Raw genomic sequence first — 25,565 nt, 5'->3', positions numbered from 1 at the left:
TTCCCCCCTCTTTTCCTTCCAAAATATCTCTTATAAGGCAATTCATCATTATAGAAGGCCCAAAAAATTATTTTAATTTTTTTAACTTCAGTATTCTTATTTGCATTAGAATAGGACGTTATATTCAGGTTCCAATTATTCAGTAATAATAATAATAATAATAATAATAATAATAATAATAATAATAATAATAATAATAATAATAATAATAATAATAATAATATAGAAGAGAAATTCCGTATGAGGACAGCTCAGGACCATCAGCAACCACCCTCTCCATACGTCCCTACAACTCGCTAAATGTTAAACGGGAAGTTTCCAGTCAAATTTCATGTAAAAAGTGGGGATACTAAACTCAAAAGAGCCACAATAAAATTTGCTTTTCAGTAATGGTTATGACAGCTAAGCTACAGAAGACATCGATAATGAGAATGAAGGAAATATTGGAATTAAGAAAGTGGAATGAAGCGGAACCTGGAGAAAACCTACACACTCGGTGTTTGTTCAGCACAATGCCCAATAAGCGGGATCTCTTTGGAATATGGTGAACCAATAAATTAACAACACTTCAGTAATAATAATAATAATAATAATAATAATAATAATAATAATAATAATAATAATAATAATAATAATAATAATAATAATAATAATAATGTTATTAAAAGTTTTAAAGTTATCCTAAAATTTGGAAAACTTACTTAAATGTATTGATTTCGGGGTAAGGGTTTCGTACGTTCAAGACACACCTCTGCAACTACCCAAATTTAAACAAAAGCATTCCACTAAATTTTCATGTAGAAAGTATTCTATTCTACATTTAAGGAAAAATAACTGTAATAAAATAACTGAATATAAGGCATATAATAAACTAACTTGTAGAATATGCAGTTGTAGTTATAAAAGCTTTGCTACAAAAATATACACACACGATAATTCAGTGAGCTCTGAAATACAAAGTAACAAAATAACGTATAAGATTCAGTCTACAGAGCAGTGGTTACTTAAACAGTGGCATACAATATTTCGAGAATCGAGATAAGACGAGAAATGTTTACCATACTTTTCGCCTCGTCTCGATTCTCATCTCCAAAGAGAGACGATAATTTGAGTTAGCCTTTTCTCGTCTCGAATGTAAAATGTTAATTGTGTTCCCGACTTTGTTTGTTTGGTTTATCATCGAGATGAGAAATTTCTCTTCTCTTCGGCAACATTAAACAAAACCGAAATATTTTTAGCTGAATGTCACTCTTCTGCTTCTAATAGTATGAACTGAGTGATAATAAGTTTCTAATTTTTAATCTCCGAGATAGTTATTATTATTATTATTATTATTATTATTATTATTATTATTATTATTATTATTCGTGAAAGTTTGATAGTTCAACTATTGAAACATCTAATTATTAAATTATCTGAATATAATAAATCGTTTATCATCGTCGATCAATCGCCATAGAAATTCCTAAAGTAAAATAAATCCCGACGTGGATTCGATCCAAGAAACTCCAGATTACTGGCCAAACGCCTTGACCGCGAACCGCGATTACTACGCTGAAAATTATTCGTCTTTTTTCTGGTTACTTTAAGTTTTTCTGCTTCCGCTTGCAAAGTTGTATATTATTTTTCTTCGTTTGAAAAAGTCTTTCGTATTTCTTTTATGATGATATAAGTTAATAATCTTCGTCAAAGTTTATATTAATAACATGTTCTTAAACTTTTGGTTCACAAGTTTGTTTCTTTTTCACACCAAACTAAAAAAAAAAAAAAGATTAAATTCTCATACTCTGCATTTATTTCAAAGAGGCGCCACTTTTGGTCAAAGACTTAAATCCGCCACGATACATTAACCATGACATTGCCAAAATTCTTTATATAATATGGTGTACTCTACTTTATCACGACTGGCAAGAGGTTTGATGCGTTAACTTTCACAATTCCACTAGTAGACATCCTGACACTATTGCTGTGATTTATTTATTGCGCATGTGTTTAATGCAGTGTGTTGTAGACTGTAACCTGAACAGAACAATGGATAAGGCAGTTGTTGATGTATCTCTCACATCTTATTTGTACGGCGACATGTTCAACCGAAAGATGATTTTCAAAAAAATAGCAATTGATAACGTCAACTGAAGCAGTAAAAAACAATTTTAACATGTTGGTCACATAAATTTACTCTACTCAAATGCTCGGAAGGAAAGGTTTTAGTAGAACCTTATTCAACTCTTTCTTTGAGAGTCAGGAATATTATTATTTTACGTCATGCATTTTGATTTCCGGTTTCATATTTAATTACAGATTTCATTTCTAAAATCTGATAGCATTATTAATTACATATTTATTTAAGTATCATTTACAGATTTAATTACAGCAGATTTCTCACGATTTACGTCATATTTATCAGTAATTAATTGCTCTCATATTCTTTTGGCATTTTACGAAGAATCTTTACGTCATTCTTTAAATTTCAGAAATTTCTTCGAATTTCTGCTCACAAAGGCTTCATTTTTGCGCCGGTAATATTATCGTAGTTTAGCAATATTATATGTGTTTCGACATAATTTAAGTAATATCATAAATTCGTATCCAAGTAAATTGAATAATATAGCATTTTATATTTGTTGAATAATAGCTTAATTCGACAAAGACTTATTTAATTGATAGTTTTGTTGAAATTTATGTTTTGAGATACAAGGAATATATTCTTGGCATATAATTGCAACAGATTGTGTACAGCTCTCGAAGCATTAAAAGAAGTATTTATGAAAGGCTACCTACAAATAGAGTTTCTTATTCATTATTAAAATTGCTTGTATAGGTGCTATTAGTTTTGATGACAGACTGATAAAAGATAAGGTTTTCAGCATACTAATATTACAGCTTTTCCCACACGTTTATCCATTTCTTAAACTACAATGTCTTAAGATTTTAACAAATTGTAGTTAATTGATACAAGTTGCATTTCTTTTACTTTATGTAGAGTATTTTCCTGAATTCTGCTACTGTCTTGATACTTACTGCACAAATCAGGAATCTCATCACTTCCATCTCCACAATCTAGGTCGCCATCGCAAACGTAACCACTTCGAGTGCATCCTCCTAAATTACATTGAAATTCTTCTGGTCCGCAATTAGAGGGTGCTGGTGGAAGTGTTGTATGTATGGTAACTTAAACAAAATGACATTGTAAATTTAGTCGTTAAATAATTATAATTATAAACATTTTATTTCAGTTTTGTAAATGAAAAGCAGTTTGCTGTTTAAAAGAATATGTAATATTTATTCGTACTAATACTTCTGCGAAGGGAATGTATGTTTGAAAAACCTATACTACATTATGTACTATATAACGATCTGCTGCCATTGTAACTGGCAAACGCAGCGTACGTTAGTATTCTCGGGATTCTCCAATTTCCTCAGACTTATTTCATTCCACCATTTAATTTACTACGAGCAGTTCCTTTTTCCTAAGCATCTATGAATAAACATTGTCTGTTAAACTAGAATTTTCAATTCAAGTATATGAAATTAATTACTGTCTTCCATACCACATATATCGTTGAGACCCTGATAAGTAGCTTGAGGCATGGCGCAACACATTTGCACATAGGTTTCATTTATGTGCTGTTAATACCCGGAGGAGGAGATAGGCTCAGATCTGTTAATGATACCTTAAGGACGTTCAGTCGGGAATACCCTGGGTGTATTTAGAGACAGACATTAAAATTAAATACTATATACTCAAAGCATCATAAGACAAAGTTGAACTGTACCAGGACGATTGTAATACTAAAAAGTGTCATTGCTAGCTTGAGAAATGATCCAGATGAATGACCCGTTGATAGCTAGAAGCGTCCTGGTGATTTCCATATGCAACAGCTTGTCCATCAGTGATCATTTCAAAGATCTCTATATCATAATGAGGAATACATACATATATGACATACTTATTTAAGGGAACTGAAATATTTGACGATGGCAATATGCAAAGACTGTTTTGGATGCAATATAGTATAATTCAGGTACTATATTATTATGCTTTAATAATATATATGCCAGAGATGATTTAAGTTTTCAAAATTTAGCGCAACTGAATAAACAGGTGAGGTTAAGTCCTTGCTCGATTCGCTTCAGAAGTTGGAATAAATTTGATATTTCTGGAAAAATAATACCTTTAAATAAACCTTAATTGTGCTATATAATTTTAATTAGGTGATTATTTCTAGCCTATCAGCTTTAAACTAAATTGAAGACTAAAAAATCTGCAATCTAACCATACAACAAAAATGAAGTCAATATGATAAGGGACATCCAACGTGTTTTTTTTTTTTTTTTTTTTTTTTTTTTTTTTTTTTTTTTAGAAATATGAGTCGAGTAATATTTCTGCTATAATTAATCATTGTCTAAAGTTTTCTACACGTACGTATACAATAATTATTCACTTTTAAAACTAATGTAACTTCATAAACGTCTGTTAGAACTTCTCTTAACATAAAAGTAGGAGAAGTAAAATACAAAGGAAACTTAATTTATGGAATAATACATACTATCTGACTGGTTACGAAAATTCGTTTCCCTTATTATCGAAAATTAATATCCATTTGTATAGGAAATTAAATCATTTGCATTAGCTAAGTGACCATTGAATAAACTGATGTCTAATTTAAGACAGGCAGACATTATTCATGGAACACTTGTACTACTTAATTTAAACAAATAAATGTTTAAGTTTGCCATCTTACATATGTATGTAGATGGATTGTATTTTTATATAGTTGGATTGTGATTTATTATGTTCACAACGATTCTCTTATTTTGAATACACAAGTTCAACAAAACTCACCATTACAACCGAACGGGATGCAATCAAACGGTGATAAGATTTAACAAATAGCGCTCTTGCGAACACATCCATGTTTGTTTTATTAAGCTAACATTTCATATGCACTACATGTGTTTATCTTCTGAGTTATGGTAATTCGAGTAAGCAAATCGAAGTATTGTAAATAAAGTGTACGAACGCAAACTTTTGTTTTCTTCAAACATTCTTCACGAATTCTGCTACTTGTGAAATTTTAGGCATTTTGTTATTGGGTTAATGATATCTGTTTTGTTATCATCTTCTATGTTTCATATAATAACAAAATATATATATCAATAAATCAATAACATAATGATTAAAATGCCACAAGAAGCAGAATTAAGAATTTCCGAAGAATAAAACACATTCATATACTTTACTCAGTTTACCTCGAATAAAGTAAGTCATTCAGTGAGAAAATATTGAATAAAAATAATTTACATGCTATAATTAAAGATAAGGCAAATGCTGCCCTCAAGAAACACCAACAAATCTTAAACATGTTACGTATTTATCCAATTTCAGGTGGATGTGGACTAACATATATATTGGACAAATGAGACATGCAATTATATACGATTAAATCAACCAGCGAAGTCCACATTTAGGGCAACGTGCAATAGAAGAGAAGCATCACATTTTGTTTGAAAAGTCATTTGGTGATATGTATATCTACTTCTGGATGTAAGACGTTATTTGATAATCAATTTAAACATAATTACACGATAAGAACGCTTGAAATTAAGTGAAATTCCTTACGTTTTTACTATACTGATAATAGTAAAACGAAAGCCATAATAGTAATAAGAAGAAAAAAGTTAGTAGAATTTTGAACCAAACTGTAATTTTTAACAATATTTGATTGCTAAGTACTGAAATAAAAATATCACAATATAAAAATTATACTACTCCACATTATTAATGTAACAAATCCCTGAATTACAAAAACCGTCAAAACAAACTCAATCGTTGTGTATGAAATGTCAGTTAAATAAAATAAACACGGATAGAATATTAAGAGTAATGTTTGTTGAATTATAGTGTTTACTTGAAAATTTTGTGGAATATACAGTAATAGGATCGTCTGATCTTGAATAATGAGCATAGAAATTAACAATCTCATATATCTAAATTCATATTTCGAAATGTATATTCTAAATTCATATCTCTAAATTCATTAATATCTCTTAATTCATATCTCTAAATTCATCCATACACCGTGTATCTCTAAATGGATTTCTAAATTCATATTTGTATACGTAGAAGCAAATATCTTGTCTGATAATTAGCAAGTTTGAGTTTAGTATCATTTTAATTCTATGAATCTATAATTAAAGAGTTCACCAAGAATTTAATTATTATACTCACAGCAATTAGATTCATCACTTCGATCACCGCAGTCATCATCACGGTCACAAACCCATCTATTGGGAATACATTTCCCAGAAGAACAACGAAACTCGTCTTCCTTGCATGTACGTTGTTCTAAGGTGGGAAACACATTGAATTAATGTACGAGGAAAAAACAGCACACACCGTATCTTATATTTCAGTTCGAAAATCAATATGAAATATCATAGATAAGATAACATTAGATGGATATAATGTATTAATAATTTCGTGCTACCAATAAAAAATTCTCTAAACATTAATGGATATAAAGTGATCGTAAAAAATGCAATCCAAACCAATAATACGTTCTGTTTGTTTATGAGTGCAACAACGGTTTAGTTTTAAAAGTTTCATAAAATATCACCTTTGTCTATTTGTAACAGATTCTATGAACTTGTTGATTTCAGGTATTGGTCTCTTTTAGAAAACTGCATTATTATAAGAACAGTAGAATACGCACAAGTGACCGTTGCTCAAATTTCCATGCGATCAAAATTTTAGAAATGATAGTCATTTACTTCTTAAACTTCTTTTTGTAACTAAATATTGTGTTTTTCTTCAAGAGACGTTAGAAAATAGTTATTGGTTTCCTGTTCTTGATGTATATGTGACAAAGTGCATGCTGATGTTTCAATGACGTGACGTTATAATTGACGATTTGAATGAATATGTATTTGGTGTTACTGTGATAGATCATATAGTATAATTTGAAGTGGGGGAAGAACGAACTGTACTTTTTACTTTATTTTTTAAATAATATTTTGAACTTTAGACTTTTAAGTACGTATTAGAAAAAGTAAGTAATTAATTTCATACTTTTCAATATAGGCTATTGTCGAATGTTGAGATTATATTTTTAAATATGTCCTGATCGTGGTGAACCTTAAACTAAACCTTCGGCGATTCTAGTTACAGAATACGTGGTTAGAATATTGGTTGTCTCCTAATCGTTGTTGCAGGTTTCTCAGACCACAGTTCACTACTTCTTTGTTGAAATATGTCCTGAATTATCACAAGAAATAGGTCAATTCCAAAAATGAGTTCTCCCGTACTAATGATACGACGTGAGATCTTAAACACGGAAGGTATATCCTGTAACCACTATAAAATTCTTGAGCACATGGTGATCAAGTACATTATCAACGGACTCACGATGTTAGCTGAACATGGACAATATGCGTTCTCGCACCAAGGGTTTGAATGAAGTAATCGGTCGCCGGAGAATACTAAATCACTAATATGTTATTTTATATGTATAGAAAGCCTTATAAATAGATTTGAAAACGCATACTGGAAGAAACACAAAGAAACAGCATTATTCATTTTGAGACTGAGCTACAGACTTATAGAATGCATTGTGTCTTTCTGAAAGGAAGTTAAAAACATCTTAATGAGTAATCATCGAACAGAAAAAGCTAGGTGTAAAAGTATCTCGCTGTCTTTTATAAACCACTGTGGCCAATAAGTAGATTTCTGTGTACTGTTTGAGCAGCAAGTAGGCCGCAATTATCTTGAATTCGAATTATTATACTTAAGTGGAATAATAGTTTTTCTTTCTTCTCGGAACTAGCTATGTACTCTTATGCATAACATAAACTGCGTTGTTCCATTTACTTATAAATAAAAGATTTGCGTGATGTTGTTTATAGCCTAGAGGTTTTCCAATCCAAACAAGCAATATATACACTCGCCTTATTATGAATATACAATAAATTTTCTAAAATGCATTTCGCCTAAAATTTTCAGGTATTCTTAATTTTGTTTGATGTAATTCTCATATTTATCTGGGATCTAATAATATCTGCCTATATAAGTTCAACAGGCCAACATGAAAGAGCAAAGACTTTCGTAGTTTGCTATGTTATTTTAGACTTAGTGGATAGAAATTATTTAGACAGATTTTATATTGTTCACGCCGTACCTGCAATTATTTTTAGCCTTTGTTTCGAAGTTGTATCGTTTATATAATCAAGTTCTATTCAATTTATAATGAAACCTGATTTTTTTATCGAATTGACTATGTAGCGCATTGTTATTACTAATGACGAGTTATCCATGTTCTTCTTGTCTGTAGAACTATTGCCTTAATGTACATCTTTTGTTACTCTTAATTATTGGTACCTCGTACCCGGTTAAATTGGGACAAGGTTTGTGAGAAATGTTTGAAATGGAACATAATATTTGCACACTTTCGGTTACGAAAAACTAGATTGACTCCCAGAGCTTGAGGCTGAAGACTTGAATGTACATTATTATGCTCCTCTGAATCTCTTACAAGATAAATAAGTTTTCCCTCCATCCATACAAAATAAAATGAGTATTCACTAATAGAAGTAGACGATCTCGACATTGCCTCCAGGTAAGTATTCAAGTGACATGTACAAAATAATCATAAACTATATCAGAAAATAATACGAAAATTGAAATTGGCACTCCAAATGATACAGCCTTTGGAAGGTACATAGTGAAGGGCAACGCTAAATAATCAAACAAAAGAAGTGAACAGATAATGTAAAGTTTTATTGTACATGTACCATCCAGAAGTGTCCCTTACTGTACAAACATTTCTTTTAACTCTTAAATTGACAAATATTGGAAAATTCCCTTAAAATGTTTTGATTTGTTGATTACTATTGAAATGCCTCACCTTCATTTCGTAATTATTGAAACTGTTTTATATGTTTTGGATACACATTACAAGAGAATGTTTATTTTCAATTAACATTGCCCAAAAGTAGCTGATAATATATTGCTAGTGGGAAACAATGCCAATAATATGATCAATTATAATTAAAACTAGATCCCAGAGAGATAATTAGCAACGGTTTCGTTGAAATATTTCCTCTGCAGGCCAAGAAACCACAGAAAATACTTTTCAGCAACAACAGAAATAACGTTTGGGCAGTACTGAATGTGACTGTCTTCTTTTGGAGATGATTTACAAGTAATCTCCAAAACACGTATTTGAATGTTGTATGAAAGCTACAATGCTAACTAACCGATCACTTAAGTTATCATTCGCAAAGCAATAAAAGGTTTAGTTGTTTGTTTGTAACAGGGTCAAATAGAGAGTTAACATGGTTTCAAATCCTCTCTATTGAAGTTGTTTTCTTAAAAAATAAAGAATCAGCAATTTACAAAGAGTATTGATGTTTGAATGCAAGAAACGTTTGAAGATATTACAGCTATGTGATATCGTACCACAGGTCCTTCTACTATTGTCTCTTACTTTTATTCCTACGTCGAAGAACCATGTTCGGTTCCCGTCGGGAGCTAACGTTGTTTCGCTTTCACATTAAGCACTAGGTTCAGGTCATACGAGACCTTGATGTTGAAAAGGACTGTAACAGAATACCGAACAGTCTAATGTTACTTTTGAAGAAAACACAATATTGAAAGGTGTTCATACCAATTAGAAAATAATATTTTAGTATTTGGTGCAACCAGGATCGTCATTTGGGGTAGCAGGTAGGTAATTGCTCTCGCATTTATAGATACATATACATTTTAATCAATAGTATAATAATACACGTATGGTAAACGTGAAACTGTATGTATGTCGGAGATTATTGCTCTTATCAGAGAGCCTTGGAAATCCGAATTGATACTAATGCTTGCAAGTGAATTATTGGGTACAAAACAAGAAATCCTTCAAGTATATCAATGTTAATAGAAGTGTCGTTCCTCTGTACTTAAAGAGTAAGATGTAGTAAATATCAACTACACTTGAATATTGTAGAAAATGTTATCCTTTTCCCCATCATATGGGTGTTTAGAGTATGCTGAATCAAATATTTTAAATGAATATAACGCGTAGGAAAGAGCAAATCTACTACTTCAGTTATTCTAATACTGGGCATTTTTGGAATATAAAAAATGAGCATAATCTTCCTGAATATATTTCAATTTACACATTTCATCTCAGCACATTATCGAGAATTTCTTATACAGTTCAGAATACCGCGTTTTGATATTTTCTAGAAGAAACCAGATCTACAGAATATCAAACAGTTACTTTGAACAAATTGCCTCAAATTACGGATCATTTACGCAAGTTATGTCGACAACTTTTTTTTTTTGTATAAAAGGCAGGCAATTCCTTCTAATTCACATCAAACAAATGGTGGACCTATACATATTGGAAATTTCCTCGTTGCCTTGAGTTTTCAATTAGAGATGCAATGTGCCTCATTGAGTGTTCTTTCCTGACTTTTTAATGATTGATATACTAGTTGACTTCTTTAAAGGAAAATAGTAAGGAAAGGTGTTGGTACTTCTTGTAGTTGTCTTGGGAACAATATTTAGAGTATTCTAATTATTGAGATTTACATGGCAAACTACTACAAAATCGTCGACTCGCAAGACATCTATTTCGGGTCAGATTCCGTGTTTGACCACCTTTCTCAAACAGTTCAGAGGCGAAGTATTCTCTATTCTGTTGATTTGTTCAAGACCATGGTTGTTTTTATCATGTATTTTTATTTTTCCAGTTATTAGCATCTTCTCTGAGTTGTGGGTTTTCAGATCGGTTGTTTCTCGAGCTACTATTATTTGTAATATTTCCTCTGTACTATACAATGATCAGAGATTTATATCTCTATTCCATAGTCTTTGCAGGTGTTGTCGATATTTGAAAATTATTTCCTATCCTGTAGAGTTCTTTTGCTAGCAACGGGAGGAATGTGTGAGTGTCATGACGCTGAGTAGTTAGGCACTAGTGTCAACGGCAGAACAGCGAATTACTCGTCCTTCGCTTGAAAAGCACAATCTGTACTTCACATAGTTGCTTTCGAAACGGGGTAGGTGCAACACCACCTAACTTGGAGTCAACGAAAAGTCGAATGTGATATGTCCTATTTAAGTTTTAATATATTAATAGTGATTTGGAAAATTTCAAGTTTATTCATTGTAAAGTTTATAAAGAAATTATACTTCATCAAATTCTTAATGAGAAAATTATTCATTTATTTGAATGTCTATGTGTATGTTGTAAATAATCTGTACTAAAATATCCGCGCTATTCAATTAAATTTGTACAACAGATTCAGTGTTCATCAAGTATAACACCTGTTTAATGAAGTTTAGTAACTAACATGTTTATGGAAGATCTCTTATTATCCAATAGATATTGTATACTGGTAAGTCTATTTTCTTGGTCACTGCTAGTTGGATCTGAATTACCTGAATTTAGTACCAGAGCAAAGTAATCCACATGGGAAGAACCTATCTTTAAATCACACTTCTTCTTTTTGCTACGGTCTTCAGAGAGCCTAGAAGACAAGGCTAGAATAATTGCTGCATCATCCATAGAAGGAGGAGCTTGGCTTAAAGCTTTACCTTCGTCCCCTCTAGGCCTTCATCTCAGTAATGAGAGTTTTCGAATAGCTGTTGCGTTACGGTTGGGAGCAAATATATGTGAACCTCGTAAATGTCAGTCATGTAAGAATCCAGTAGATAAAAAAGGACTGCATGGACTGTCTTGCATAAAAAGTACAGGTAGATATCCCCGACACTCGAATGTCAATGACATTATAATGAGAGCACTCATTTCAGCAGGTATACCGGCAATAAGGGAGCCAAATGGATGTAGTAGAAAGGATGGTAAAAGACCAGATGGGATGACCCTAATACCTTGGAAGAGAGGCAAATCATTGATTTGGGATTTTACATGCACAGATACTTTCGCCCCTCCCAACCTTGCATTCTCCTCACTCCAAGCGGGCAATGTAGCCAGTCGAAAGGAAACAGAAAAAAGAGGAAAATACAGTAGCCTAACAGAGAAGTTTCAATTTGTGCCCATTGCCACTGAATCCAGTGGATCCTGGGGCAAAGAAGGTCTTAGCTTTATAAAGGAAGTAGGTAAACGCATCACTCAATTATCTGGTGATGATAGAGCAAGCACCTTCCTAATTCAGAGAATAAGTATGGCAGTGCAAAGAGGTAATGTGACCTCTATATTAGGAACCATACCACCAGATAAAGAGCTAGAGGAGATTTTTCATCTTTAAAACACCTTTCTTTATGATATCTGATTTTCTTATGCTAGAAGAAGAAGAAATTTCATTTGTATATAAAGTTATCTCTATTATGTGATTCGCTTTAGGATTGTTCTGTTTATGTACATGTTATTTATTCTTGTAATAGTTAAAATTTAATTTTTATCACTTGTTTGACCAATAGTTGCAAGAAAAAATCATATCATTATGTTATGATTTTTTCAGTAATAACCATGCTACATGTTCTGTGAAATGTTTTCTGTGATATTGTGTATATATATAAATATATATAAGTCTATTTTTGTTTCTTCTATAATTGCTTAATATTTGTGATCATATAATTAACTTTTATTATAAGAATTTCAGTTTTGCATTGGCAAGAGATATTTTTGATTAGGATAATTTATAGGTAATTTTAGATTAACTGAATCATTAGTTTTCTTATAACAGAGACTTGTTTTCTGTTGGTTGGTTTTGGACTTAAATTTCTTGATTATTTTGATGAGAAATGAAATTCCATTTGTTCGACGCTCCAGGAATAACAGGATGGCAGATATTATCCTGGAAATGCATAAACCACTAAGTTAAATTTTGATGGTTGTGGTTTCCTACGGGAAACGCATTGTACGGAAAATGTGGTTGTAGCAACCACAGGAATGTTGTCATCACCGTTAGTGCATAATCAAATGAAGAAAAATAAGGAAAATAATGAAATCCGGAAAACGGATATTCTTCCTATCTCTACGTCGCTATGTCATCCTACCTATGTTCTGATACTCAAGTTCATAACCAATCACGAATAAATATGTCAAAGGAATCATCATAAACTCTGCCTAATCGTACTATTCGATCCTCCCTTTCTTACCATTTACGTCAATTAATTGTGTGACTGTATGTTCCGGCCAACACCCTATCCGAAAAATATATAAGAAAAATTTACAAAATTCGAGCGCCACTCTCCGACTACCTGCAGCCAACATTCGATCCTCGTCGGACGTCGCCTTATAGATGTGAGGTAAATATGTCTTTGATTTAGCTGTTGACTAAGTTCCTATAACCGTAACTTCTTTTCCCCTAAACAACAATAACCCTGTCATGGCTCACCTAACGTTTTAAAATTTTCTCGGAGCCTTGACTTACAAAATTTCAAGATATAAATACTAGAACAGGTGACACTTGGCATACACATGTTGCTAATCATATTGCTTTAGAGGATCTGAAGTATAATGAATGAGCTATATCCTTTTTGAAATGTTTCGTTTTATTTAAGTCATCTTGTCCATTGTCAGTTATTGTTGCTCGTTTTCTTTCAATATTTTTCTTAATTTTATTTCATTTTAATAAATAATCATTTATAGTTATATGCATTTGTTCTGTTATGCTCTGTTTTCCCTAAGCCTTAAAGACCTGAGGTAAATAAATTTTCTTTGAAACATCTCCGATCTGAGATTTCTCAGGTTCGGGACTCTTGGGATTGTTTGGGGTACTAATGGTGGTCGCCTATATTTCCCCAGACAACCTAAAAAATCATTTCACATTGATAAGGATAATATTCAGTCACATTCAGTTATAATTAAGTAGTGCCTTGTTTGACTTTAGAATTCAACTCCATTCTACAGTTTATAAAGATTATATTAGAAATTATTCTATTTTCTTTCCCTGAAATCTGGTTAAAATTAGTATTTATTAATTATTTTTATCCTGGCATTTAAACTTTCACTGCGGATTATTTTGCTTCAATTATACTATAAATTTTACCTTACTCCAATGAATAAAAGAAATCTGTCTTTCAGTATTAGAATCTTGAGCTCCCGTTGCAAGCGATTGTCACATTTAAATATATATATTTATGACCATTTTTGTACAATTAATGAAGCAGTTAGTAAAAGTTATAATTCGAGTGAATATGTTACACATTTAAGCAATATATTCAAATGTTTTACACCTGATTTATATCAATAAGTATAACCTACTGTAATATTTCAAGTTTAAATCTGATCCGTGAATTAGTACTTGGTGCTGCTTTCTACCATAGTATATTTATTTTAAATTTTATTATTTGTTCACGAAACTTTTATTGGTAGCTTTTTAAGTGTACGATATTTGTGTATTTGTCTAATAACTCGTATGAAGTTTATCTTCTTTATGTATTTGTCTCTGCATGAAATCTCATTTTCATTCTCCATTTCTGCGTCAAAAATAAATACACTGTAATTGATTTGGAGTGTTTTAATATATATGTTTGGAAGGCTTATTCCACACACTTAGCATTATATCGATAATGCTTTTCTATTTAAATTTTATTCAATTCATTTGGGGAAAACATTTATATATCATGCCTTTGATGCACTTCAATTGAACATTCATATTAACATTACACACAGAAATGTGAGTTATTGTTCCTAGTATAAATTTTTAAGATACTTTCCAACGTTCTCGAATAGTTTATAATCGTCAGCTCGTAACTCTCAGTGTGTTAACTATTATAAATAAATATGGACAAAATACTTACGGCACATTTCAACATCCTCATCACTTCCATCATCACAATCATTCTTAAGGTCGCAGATCGCTCTATGCCTTATACAGCTTCCTTTCCCGCAGTAAAACGCAAATTCTTGGCAACCGATCTCCTCTAATAAATTAGATAATACATGTTAATTTTCATTTTTAACAACATTATGTTACGTACAATTTCTGCGAAATATTATTACAATTCATTATGTGTAATATTACGTATTTTTAGTCTTTGAAGATGTTGGTGACTTTGAATGTTGAAATAATTAGACACTAAATGAAAATATGTAAAATGTAAGTCATTTGCAGATTTCAAGAACTCTAATACATAGAATTATTTTGGATTTTACACACAGGTAGTTGAAAATAACAACAAGAATAAAATAAACGTTTCTGTAATATTAATGGAAATTAAGAACAAATAATTTCACCTTTGTTAAAATATGGATCTTATGTACTGAAGCATTCTTATTATGTTCTACTAACCCACTCAATTAACATTTGATGTTACCAATACGAATCTCCTTCAGCAAATGAGAATTTTCTTTTCTTCCTAACAGACAACATGGCGAATATGGATAAAGTGTCAGTAGAGAGAACAACTTAGTCGGAGAGGTAGTTACTCGTTGCGTATGTAATATCAACCATCAATCCTTACATAGGGCTCATACAAAGTCATTTTTCTGCTACTCTTACTATTGTGTAACACTTTTTCTGTTATTTTGTACTGATATTGTTAATCGACGGTAATTTACTACTCTGTCTTTCAAAGCAATAAATCGAGTATTACTTATTTTTAGGAGTAATAAGGGAAATAGAAACTCTGCTCTAGTGTATGGATGCTTCTACGTATACGGTAAGTATTTTTTTTATATATGCAATGGCATGACAAGAAATTTGTGAAGTAACTGAATGTAATGTAAGAATCAAAATAGCGATAAACAGTAATTGGCATGACGTCTGCTCCATTATATATTGAAACATACATTTGACATTCCAATCTCCTATTGCGTTTTGACTGGGAACAACTGCAAATTTGATCATATGCTTAACAATCATAACTAAGTGAGCACTTTTTCATTCTAGTCCCACTGAAATTGAAATTATTATATCTTATCGAATATTAAACGTTGTTGAGGGAAAACATTAGACATAGTTCTTATTGGACTGAAGATTGTTAAGTCATCTTCTGGATACTAGAACAGTTGCGCTAATCCGTCCCCAATAGCATCAGATCATACTCATGGACGTTAAGCTAAATACAAATTGCGTTAATTAGGAATAAAGGTAAAAGAAAAGAATGCATGTTTTCATCATAAAATATTGAGTGTCTACTGAAAACATAAACCTTTCATTCGAACTAATTGATTTCGTAGTTAGCCCAACGCTCTGGTCATGTTTGTTCCCAGGCTTCTTCAAGTAAGTGTCGAAAAAGGCTGATTGAAGCCATGAACAACATCACAACGAAAGTAGATATACAGGAAAGTTCTGGCCTCAGTTGTGGCTGAAACCATGCCGTCTGGCTCACACATACAGTCGTTTCCACTATAAATATAGAAGTCATTTGACAGGTAGAAATTATGTATATCTGTAACAAAATACAGAAACAAGTTTTGCTAGAGACAGAAATGTTAACCAGGAAATGACCTGCATTCACAAAAACAGAAAACGACTAACAAAATATAAATACCGCATTTTACACTATTCCCATACTTAAGTTTTTATGAGCACAATAATTTATAGTAAACATACGGATTAAGCTCCTCTGTTTACATCTGTCAATTACTAAGTTAACCCATTATTTTGGTTCTTATGTAAACAAAATAGGTTCATGTTTCAAACTTGTTACCTTATGTAAATATAATAATAAAATGTAATACTTGTTCAATATAGTATTGAAATTTTATCAATGTGGTTATATTATATCAATATGGGTTGATCAATAAAGAATGATAATTAATCGATATAACATAATTACTTGCACTAATCCTCCACATGCTGATGGTCTCTTTCAAAGTAGACCCTATTATATGCAATGTATTTGTCCCAACGTTTTTACCAGTCATCAAAATACCTTCTTCAGAGGTGTTTCTTCAAAGTTGGAAACAGAAAGAAATGAAAGTGCTAAAGCAGGGATATATGGAGGATGCAGTAAACACTAAACGTTCATTTCGCAAGATAGTCAATAACAACATTGGTTATATGGGGCCTGCCGTTATCATGGTGTAGCATCCATCCTGTTTCTTTCAAAATATGGTCGTTTCCAATGAATGTGACTTTGGAGGGTTTGCAATATATCCTTATAATACACTCAGTGACAGTTGTATGTGATAGTACGCTTTCGTACACCATGCCTGGAATATCGAAAAATGACATGACCATAACTTTGTTAGTAGAAGCAACCACTTTCGCTTTCTTGGGCGTTGGCGATGAAGGAGACATCCACGCAGAATTCTGTTGCTTCGATTCAGGGTCAAAATGATGAAGCCAACTTTCATCGGCAGTGATCATTTTTGACAGAAATATGGGATCGCTTCGGCTTTGATTTCCACTCCGAACAAATCTCCACAGCCATGCAGCTTTAAGATCAGAAATGAGCAATCCGGGAACCCACCTAGCACACACACATGACATATGCCGTTTGTAAGCAGCGTATAAACGGAACCAAATGAAATATCTATTGTTAGCGCTACTTCTCATACGGTGATTCGGCGATTTTCTCTCACTATCAGAGCAGTGATGTTGATGTTCAATTTCCTCAGAGCAATTAATATAGTGTCGGGTAAACTTTCCTTTGAAGTTGATTGTGTCCCATCTTTAAACTTTTGAACCATCTTCTCGCTGTGCTATAGGGAAGAACAAACTCCCCATACGGCTCCTGTAACAATACACATTCTTCAGCTACTGTTTTCTTCAAGCGAAAACAGCATTTGATGCAGGGTACTTCGCGTGTCACTTCCATGTTGTCTTATATGAAATTGAAATTACGTTTGCTGAAGGGCTGTTAAGGTCACATTTTGGACGTCATGGCCTTCAAACTTGCTCTATCGATTCGCTACTTTTCCCACTACACAGACGTGTTTCGTTTTTGTGACTTGCTGTTGCATTCACCTTATAAACACTGATTATTAATCTTTATTGATCAGGCTACGTATATCGTGGTTATATGTTTTGGGAATAATGATGAAAATATTTTGAAACCTCATAGAAAAAGTATGGTGTTATATTAAAAGATTATTATCCCAAACAAGCCTGATATCAATTCTAGTACATATTGTAATTTACGTCTTTTTATGTCATGGAACGAATGGTAAGAATGCACACAAGTAATTTGAATACGTAGATTTCCAGGTTGTTGACAGAGTATTCTCGGGATGAGAGGCTGTGAACCTAAATACATTTTGTATGTCGTCTCCTTCTATGAAATAGATATAAAAAAACTACAACATTTATATAACAGGTTATGGCCCAAAATAAGATCAAAATATTTCCATTTTTAAACATCATATTTGCTCCAAATTATTTATAGACTTGACGGATCTTCAGGAATAAAAACATCCTGATTAAGACTATAGAGATAATAATAATCTTATTTGACCTTACAAGCGATTTTGAATTGTAAAACACGTTTAGAGAATATGAAATGAAGAATGTAGACCTTTGAAAATTTTTATTTCTTCAAAGCTGTTAATGGTATAAAAAATATAATGTTTGCTGAACTTAGAGTTTTATTATATTAAGTTCTGACAATGAATCATGTTAGATATCATATACTTTAATAAAATGTACGAATGGAATTTAATGAGAAAATTTGGCTACACCGTAAAGACTGTCGATAGATATTATCACCAATATCACAACAAATCTAATACTTCCACCTCAATATATATTCGTTTCCATATATAATCCACGTCGATACATTCTTTCATATTCATGGGGCTTGTATAATTACGAACAAAATATATAGAGATTGTTATCAAACTAATAGAGAACTGTGCAAAATGCAATTGACCTTATTAGAGCAATGTGAGAGAACATTTACCCTCCTGGAAATGAAAACGCTTCATCGTGGAATAATGACATGTAAGTCACAAATGTATCCAAAGGTAATATTGTAGCATTATTAAAGGAGTGTAATATTAAGTATCAACAACGAGAGTGGAAGAGGTTATATGTTCCATAACCACGTTCCATGTCCTGTAACAAACCATACGTTTCTAAAATATTGTTAGTGTTGAGGACGGGAAAGGGGAAAAGAAAGGAAATGTATAGTCCATCCTGATGTTTACGAAATAATGCAACAAACAGCAGCGGTAATTAGTAAATGGGAATTTTGGAAAATTGTATCACTGGTCGGATGAATATCTGGATAATATAATGCACTTGATTATGTAAACTGCGTGCAAGTTAGTTTGCAAGAATTAGTCCCATGAAAGTAATTACTGTTGATCTGAATATCAGAAAAAAATGATGCGAAGAATGACAGGGTCGGTGTTATGTTTTATGGTATAGAGCAAACAATTCGCAGGATAATCATTCTTGGTGATAATCTGTACATGAGCTGATGCTGCTGTTGAATACACTGTATATGATCATTCACCACACTATGTTACGGAATCCCAATCACAGTGATTTACTAAGCAGTTTGGAATTGCAATCCCATTTCCATTTAGTAGTTCGTGTTGGAGTGCCATTGTCTCAATAGGCTATTCCGGGTGCTAATTGCCCCGGGTTCCAGGAGGGTTAATGTTCTCTCACATTGCTCTAATAAGATAAATTGCATTTTGCACAGTTCTCTATTAGTTTGATTAGTTTTCTCGGGGTTCTTCCGTTTCCTCCCACTTTCTTTATTCCACCCACCGCCTAATTTAGCCTAACTGGCATAACCGTGGGGAGTAAATCTCAAATATTTCATTTCATTTCATTTTCCGGGAGTTGATTGTGTTCCGCAGTTTCTATGGTATACTTACGTGTACACTGTATTCTTAAGTAGCTAGTTCTCTTCGACAATTTTATTTTCTTATGACACCAGCCACTTTAGATTTATTTACGCCAACTAAACCTGCATGAACAATGTGTGGTTGATATATTTGCGGGTTTTGAGTACGAAACCTCACGGCAACAACCGCGCGGGCCAAAACCTCGCCTAACCGCCTGAAACCTCGCGGCCCAAAATCACGCGGAGCCAAAACTTCGCATTCCAAAATTTCGCCAAGCCTGAATCTCGCGTCCCAAAATCTCGCCATACCCAAAATCTCGCGATCTTGATTTCTGACACAGAATCTCCTGGTCTAAACTACATGGGACGTAATCCTGCATGTGAAGAATGTCGTCAGTATAAAACCTCGTCAGGACGATTTCTCGGATGTAGAATGCTCTGTATTTTGCTATAGGTATATATTTTCTAATGACACATAATTGAATTAAAATAATGACAGGAAAATATTCAAACGCGTGCTTTGAAAGTCTGTATATATAAAAATGAAAATGATTATGTTTGTGACGTCATACCTCATGAACCACTCGACCGGACTCGATCAAATTTTGAAGATAGATTGGATTTGAGCCTGGGATGATTTTTATTTCACATTAACGGTGACCTTAGGAAATTCTAACAAAATCGAATGATATTTATGAAAGTATGAAACAATATACGTGTTTTTAGATGACTCGATTATGTCCTGTAGGATAAAGGAGACGTAGATGATCAGGATGAAGGAAATGATCGAATGAAGAAAGTGGGAAAAACGGTAATACCCCAAGAAAGACCACATACACGATGTTTTGTATATTATTATTATTATTATTATTATTATTATTATTATTATTATTATTATTATTATTATTATTATTATTATTTCTAATATGGAGTTGCATATTAAGAAACTCATTGGTAAATTTTAAGGAAAGGTTTCATTCTGCAAGTCTTTGGCCAAGCGAGATTTTGGTCCGCGAAGTTTTGGACCACGAGGTTTCGACCAGGCGAGATTTTGGCTCACGAGGTTTTGAGCGACGATATTTTGGCCGCGAGATTGTGTCCGTATCCCATATTTGCGATATCGAATATTGATATGTGTCAATACCTATATCGATGATATCAATACATCGAAAAATCGCACAGGCCTAGATTCGAGAAATGATGCTTGAAATATACTGAAATCAATAATCAAAATCTAAGTATGTTCTTGCATTCCTTGTCAAACGTTGAGGCGGAAGGGGGTAAACCCGAACAACCATTTTAAAGCAAAAAAGTTGTTAAAATACAAGTAGTTATACTTTCCATTTAATAGAAAGCTGTTACTGCAATTTATCTTTTACATCTGTTTCTAATTGTTATCAAAAATCACCGACAGAACACATACTTTACATAATATCGCAAGATACCCTATAATTTTTCACAACTAAGCAACCGGAAGATGAAACCCTTGTGATAATAAAGTGGAATGTTCTACAAAATAATCATAATTCATTGTCCTTATTTCTATATAATGTCATAATTCATTGTAATGATGTATTAATCATAATTAATTGTAATTATTTCCAGTAATTTTGAAACACAATTAAACTACAAGATTAATAGAACTAAAAATGAGAGAATTTTATTCACCTTTTCTTCAACACTAAAAGACGTTTGCATTTTGCTGAGATTGTCATTCTTTTAATATATAAGTCCCCTATCCCGGGCTATCTGTGTTTCGAGGTAATCGGTACCGAAAAGTGTAAAGGTTGTTGACTTTCAGATCTTGACAGTTTGTTAAAAAAGAATTAAGAATTCATGTTGTAATTTCTTCGTCACAAAACACATCGGATTGACTATATTCATGGTGAATTACTGAACTTAAACACTTCGCATAAAAAAGCGACCAGCTAACACCTTGCAGCCAGGCCATCCAATATATACCTTCCTATCCCAGAATCATGTCTGATAGAGAGACCCTCCTCTCTCCCATATTAAAATCCGCAAAAAATGAGCACAATTCTAATTTCAAAATATATATGAGTTAGTGTCAATAAAGTGAAAGAATAAAAATGAGATGTAACGAGATTCATAAGTTGATGTAGAGAGAAACCTAAACATATCTCAGTGAAAAATTGAAACCATTAGATATATGTTAGATGTACGGAAGTGAGACAGAGAGAAAAAAGGAGATAGAAGAAGAAAAAGAAAAGGGAGCAAAGATAAAATATTGAATTTAAACGTAGTAAGAAAAGAACCTAACACTAAGTTCCGTTTCCAGAAATCCAACAGTAATATAGAAATAACGTTTTTTTCTATTTTTGTCAGAACTATTCAAATAAATACGTAGAGGATGCCTGGAAATTTTATTAAGTCATTTTGAAAATGAATACTAAACTTGATGATCAAATTTAGTACTCAATTTCCATTGAAACTGGAAAGTTCCGACACAAACCTAGGATCATGCCAAAAGTTTAACACATATCCTGTCTTTCTGCCTGGTTCGGTTGCAAATTCGGTAGTGTCCACTTAACGTACAAATCTGAAATACATTATAATAAATCTAGTACGTAGCGTAGATTATACCTTACATTCCAGACTATTAGTGCAAACTGAAAAAAAGAAAAAGAAAATATAGAAAAAAGGCAGAAAGAAAAATTGAATGAGTACTATTTTACTGATAAATTTCTATCAGAAAGAACTACATTCAAGATCGAAATTACATCATTGAAAAGTTGCAAATGTTTAAAGTGGAAATTGAATGTTGGTTCCTTATAAACGTAGCAAATCTTGCATATTTCGCATTTTATACGTAGATAAAACAAATTGAAGAAGTATAGGATGGAAACGAATTTTGTGTGAAATTAATATAAATAAAATATCTCTTGAAATAACCCAAAAGGGGAATATTTTCTAGCCACTTCTGAACAATTGTCTGTTCCGAAAATCCACTCTCGATTCCAACTATTGGGGATATAACGTTGTAATTCGCAATGATAGAATGAACACAGTATTGAAACGGGTCATCGCTATGACACGGTGATTCGATTGAGACTCGCATCTGGTGTGGGAAACCCGGGCTCGATACCCGGCGGGAGCTCATGTGGTTCATATTCCACGTTAATCAGTAGATCCACGTCTCATACAGCCCCGCTGCTGAACAGGACGTTAAACTCAAAACCAACTCAAGAACTCAACTCGATTTAGACTCGGTAACCCACAGGAAAAAAGAGATTTTACTTATTTCCTGGACATAGAATGTGTATTTGTGTGTGACAGAGAGAAAGAGAGAAAGAGAGAAGAGAAAGATGCAAGACATGATAAGGAAACGTCAAGAAAGATGGATAGAGAGAGAAAGAAAGAGAGACGATCTTACTAAGGTATCCGTGTTCAAAATTTGATAAATCTCGGTTAACTTGTCTGGTTCCCAGGTCGGTAACGGTAAATGCCTGCCTCTCCTGAGATCCCTGGTTCATTTTTTTTTTAAAAAAACGTGCTTCGTCTTATCTGGGACTTGGATCAAGATACCTGTGACCAAATTTTGGTAACTGTCGGTACACTTGTCTGGTCCCCAGGCCGCTCACAGACAGACAAACACACACACACAAACTCTTTATTTTATTTATATTATATTATTTTTTCCTGTCGAATTGTTCCTAAAGTTAGCTCCAGGGATCAAGAGTAACCCCTGCCTCTACACCATGAAGTGAAAAATCTTGAAATGAGTGCCTATAATTGTTTGAATTTAGTGGGAACTGACACCGATCATTTGAAAGAGAATATTGGGAACCATGAAATAAAGTAAATATACACGGGTTATTTTGTTGTAAAATTACACGACGAGCAGATTTTATCTGATCCTTAACGGTTATCATCGAATATACACAGTTAAAAGAGAACTCTGATTAGCCAAATTGAAATGACGTCTCTGATTTACCCCTCTACAAGCAACGTTTTCTTCATCGCATTGGTGCCCAAGTCGAAATAGCACTCGTTTAGTAATTAAAGGGTTGGTGGTTCCCGCCCACCCCAGGATGATTTTCTTTACTTTTTAAAAGTGATTTTAGACTCACCTTAACGTAAACAAATTACACACTTAGGCAATTTAACATAATTTCGGGAGTAATTTTTGTGTTCATTGGTGTTTCGTCGCATCTCTTCCGCTGCTGGTATCATTTTTAAAACAGAAGTGGGACCACCGCGGATCGCGTTGCGGGGCCGCCAATTTTTGGCGAGATGTCGCTAGTTACCCACCGGTGGTCCACGGAAGATTATGGCACTGGGAAAGTACGCTTATAATAATAATAATAATAATAATAATAATAATAATAATAATAATAATAATAATAATAATAATAATAATAATAATAATAATAATAATAATAAATATTCAGCTTCACTGTGTGCTTGTCATTTCAGCCAATAATAATATCAATATGTGGAGTCAATCTAACGAACGTTCTTTGAAAATTAGGCAGTTCTTCCATTTACTGTTTCGTTTCCAGAAAATTCACGCACGTGGTCTTTATCCACCAAAAAGTCCGTATGACAATAGATAGAAGCTATCTTATGTATACATGAAAGTTGGGACCAGTACAACAGATGTTATTGTTGAATAACAGAAGTTTGTATGCAGCGTTACAAAAACATTTACTTATGTCATGTGCGCGTGGACATAGGTTCACGTCCATTGGGAACTACAGAATACATTGGATCTTAACATACTTTTAGCAAATATGAAGTTTCATCGTTAGACGCTCAGCTGTTCGTTTTAGTCGTTCATGGTAATTATTATTTATAATATTTACTACCTGTAATTTTTATCCTTGCGTATTGTTTTTTTTTACTTTTCTTTATTTTAAAATTTATCCAAATAAATTCTACCATAATTACTACCATTTTGATTGTAAATGTCGTCTACAATTGATAAAGAACAAACATTTAAAGTTCCGACGTAGCCGTAAAAATTTTTAAATACAAAAAGTGAAAGTTTTGGTGTTCGAACGAACACTTCCAGTAGGGACAACACAGAACTCGAATGCATTCTGCGCCACTGAGCATAATCACCATGGCCAAGCGGTTTTTGGCAGCGGTTTGTAATACTTTGATGTATATGAGTGTGGGTTCGAACCCCAATAGTCACACCTTTGTTTTTATTTCTATTTATTTATTTTTTGCTGCTGCTTTGGAACATTACATTTTTGTTCTTCATCAAATGTAACTGGTGTTTACATTCTAAATAACAGTAATTATGGTCGAGTTTATTTGGATATTTTTTAATTAAAGAAAATAATAACAATACGTAAAGGCAAAAGCAATTATCGGTACTAAACATTGTCAATAATAATTACTACGAAAGATTAAAATGAATAGCTGAGCTCCTAACGACGGGACTTACGTCTTTGGCTAAAGTTCCCAATGGTCATCAACCTATTTCCACGCGCACAAGACGTACATAAATATTTTTATAACGCGGCATACAAGCTTGGGGCATTCGACAATAACATATGTAGTACTTCTCCCCACTTTTCTGTATACATAAGATCGATCCCATCTAATATCATACGGACTTTATGGTGGATAAACACCATATGCGTGGATTTTCTGAAAACGGACGAGTAAATTGAAGAACTGCCTAATCAGCAAAGAGCATCGTTAGATAGACTTCACATATTGATATTACTATTCGTTGAAAAGATAACTACACAATGAAGCTGAACATTCATTATTATTATTATTATTATTATTATTATTATTATTATTATTATTATTATTATTATTATTATTATTATTATTATTAATATAAGCTTCGGTGGACCATCAGTGGGCAACTAGCGAC

At 32.7% G+C, this 25,565-nt stretch overlaps 1 protein-coding gene across 1 annotated transcript in view; it reads right to left on the bottom strand.

The window, feature by feature from the left end:
• The window catches only part of LOC145678539 (uncharacterized), a gene marked incomplete in the record, with an annotated part of 195,303 nt that overhangs the window by 64,634 nt on the left and 105,104 nt on the right, over positions 1–25,565 (bottom strand). Inside the window, 3 exon segments of the mRNA XM_081748801.1 lie at positions 3,022–3,171; positions 6,233–6,349; positions 14,765–14,887. Coding sequence (XP_081604927.1) covers positions 3,022–3,171; positions 6,233–6,349; positions 14,765–14,887 — 390 coding nt within the window.

This window comes from Thermobia domestica, chromosome 2 (genome assembly GCF_964235325.1).
Source record: "Thermobia domestica chromosome 2, izTheDome1.hap1.1, whole genome shotgun sequence".
NCBI classification, from domain to species: domain Eukaryota; kingdom Metazoa; phylum Arthropoda; class Insecta; order Zygentoma; family Lepismatidae; genus Thermobia; species Thermobia domestica.
Note: the sequence above shows the minus strand (reverse complement) of the source record. Positions and strands in the feature narration are given on the sequence as shown.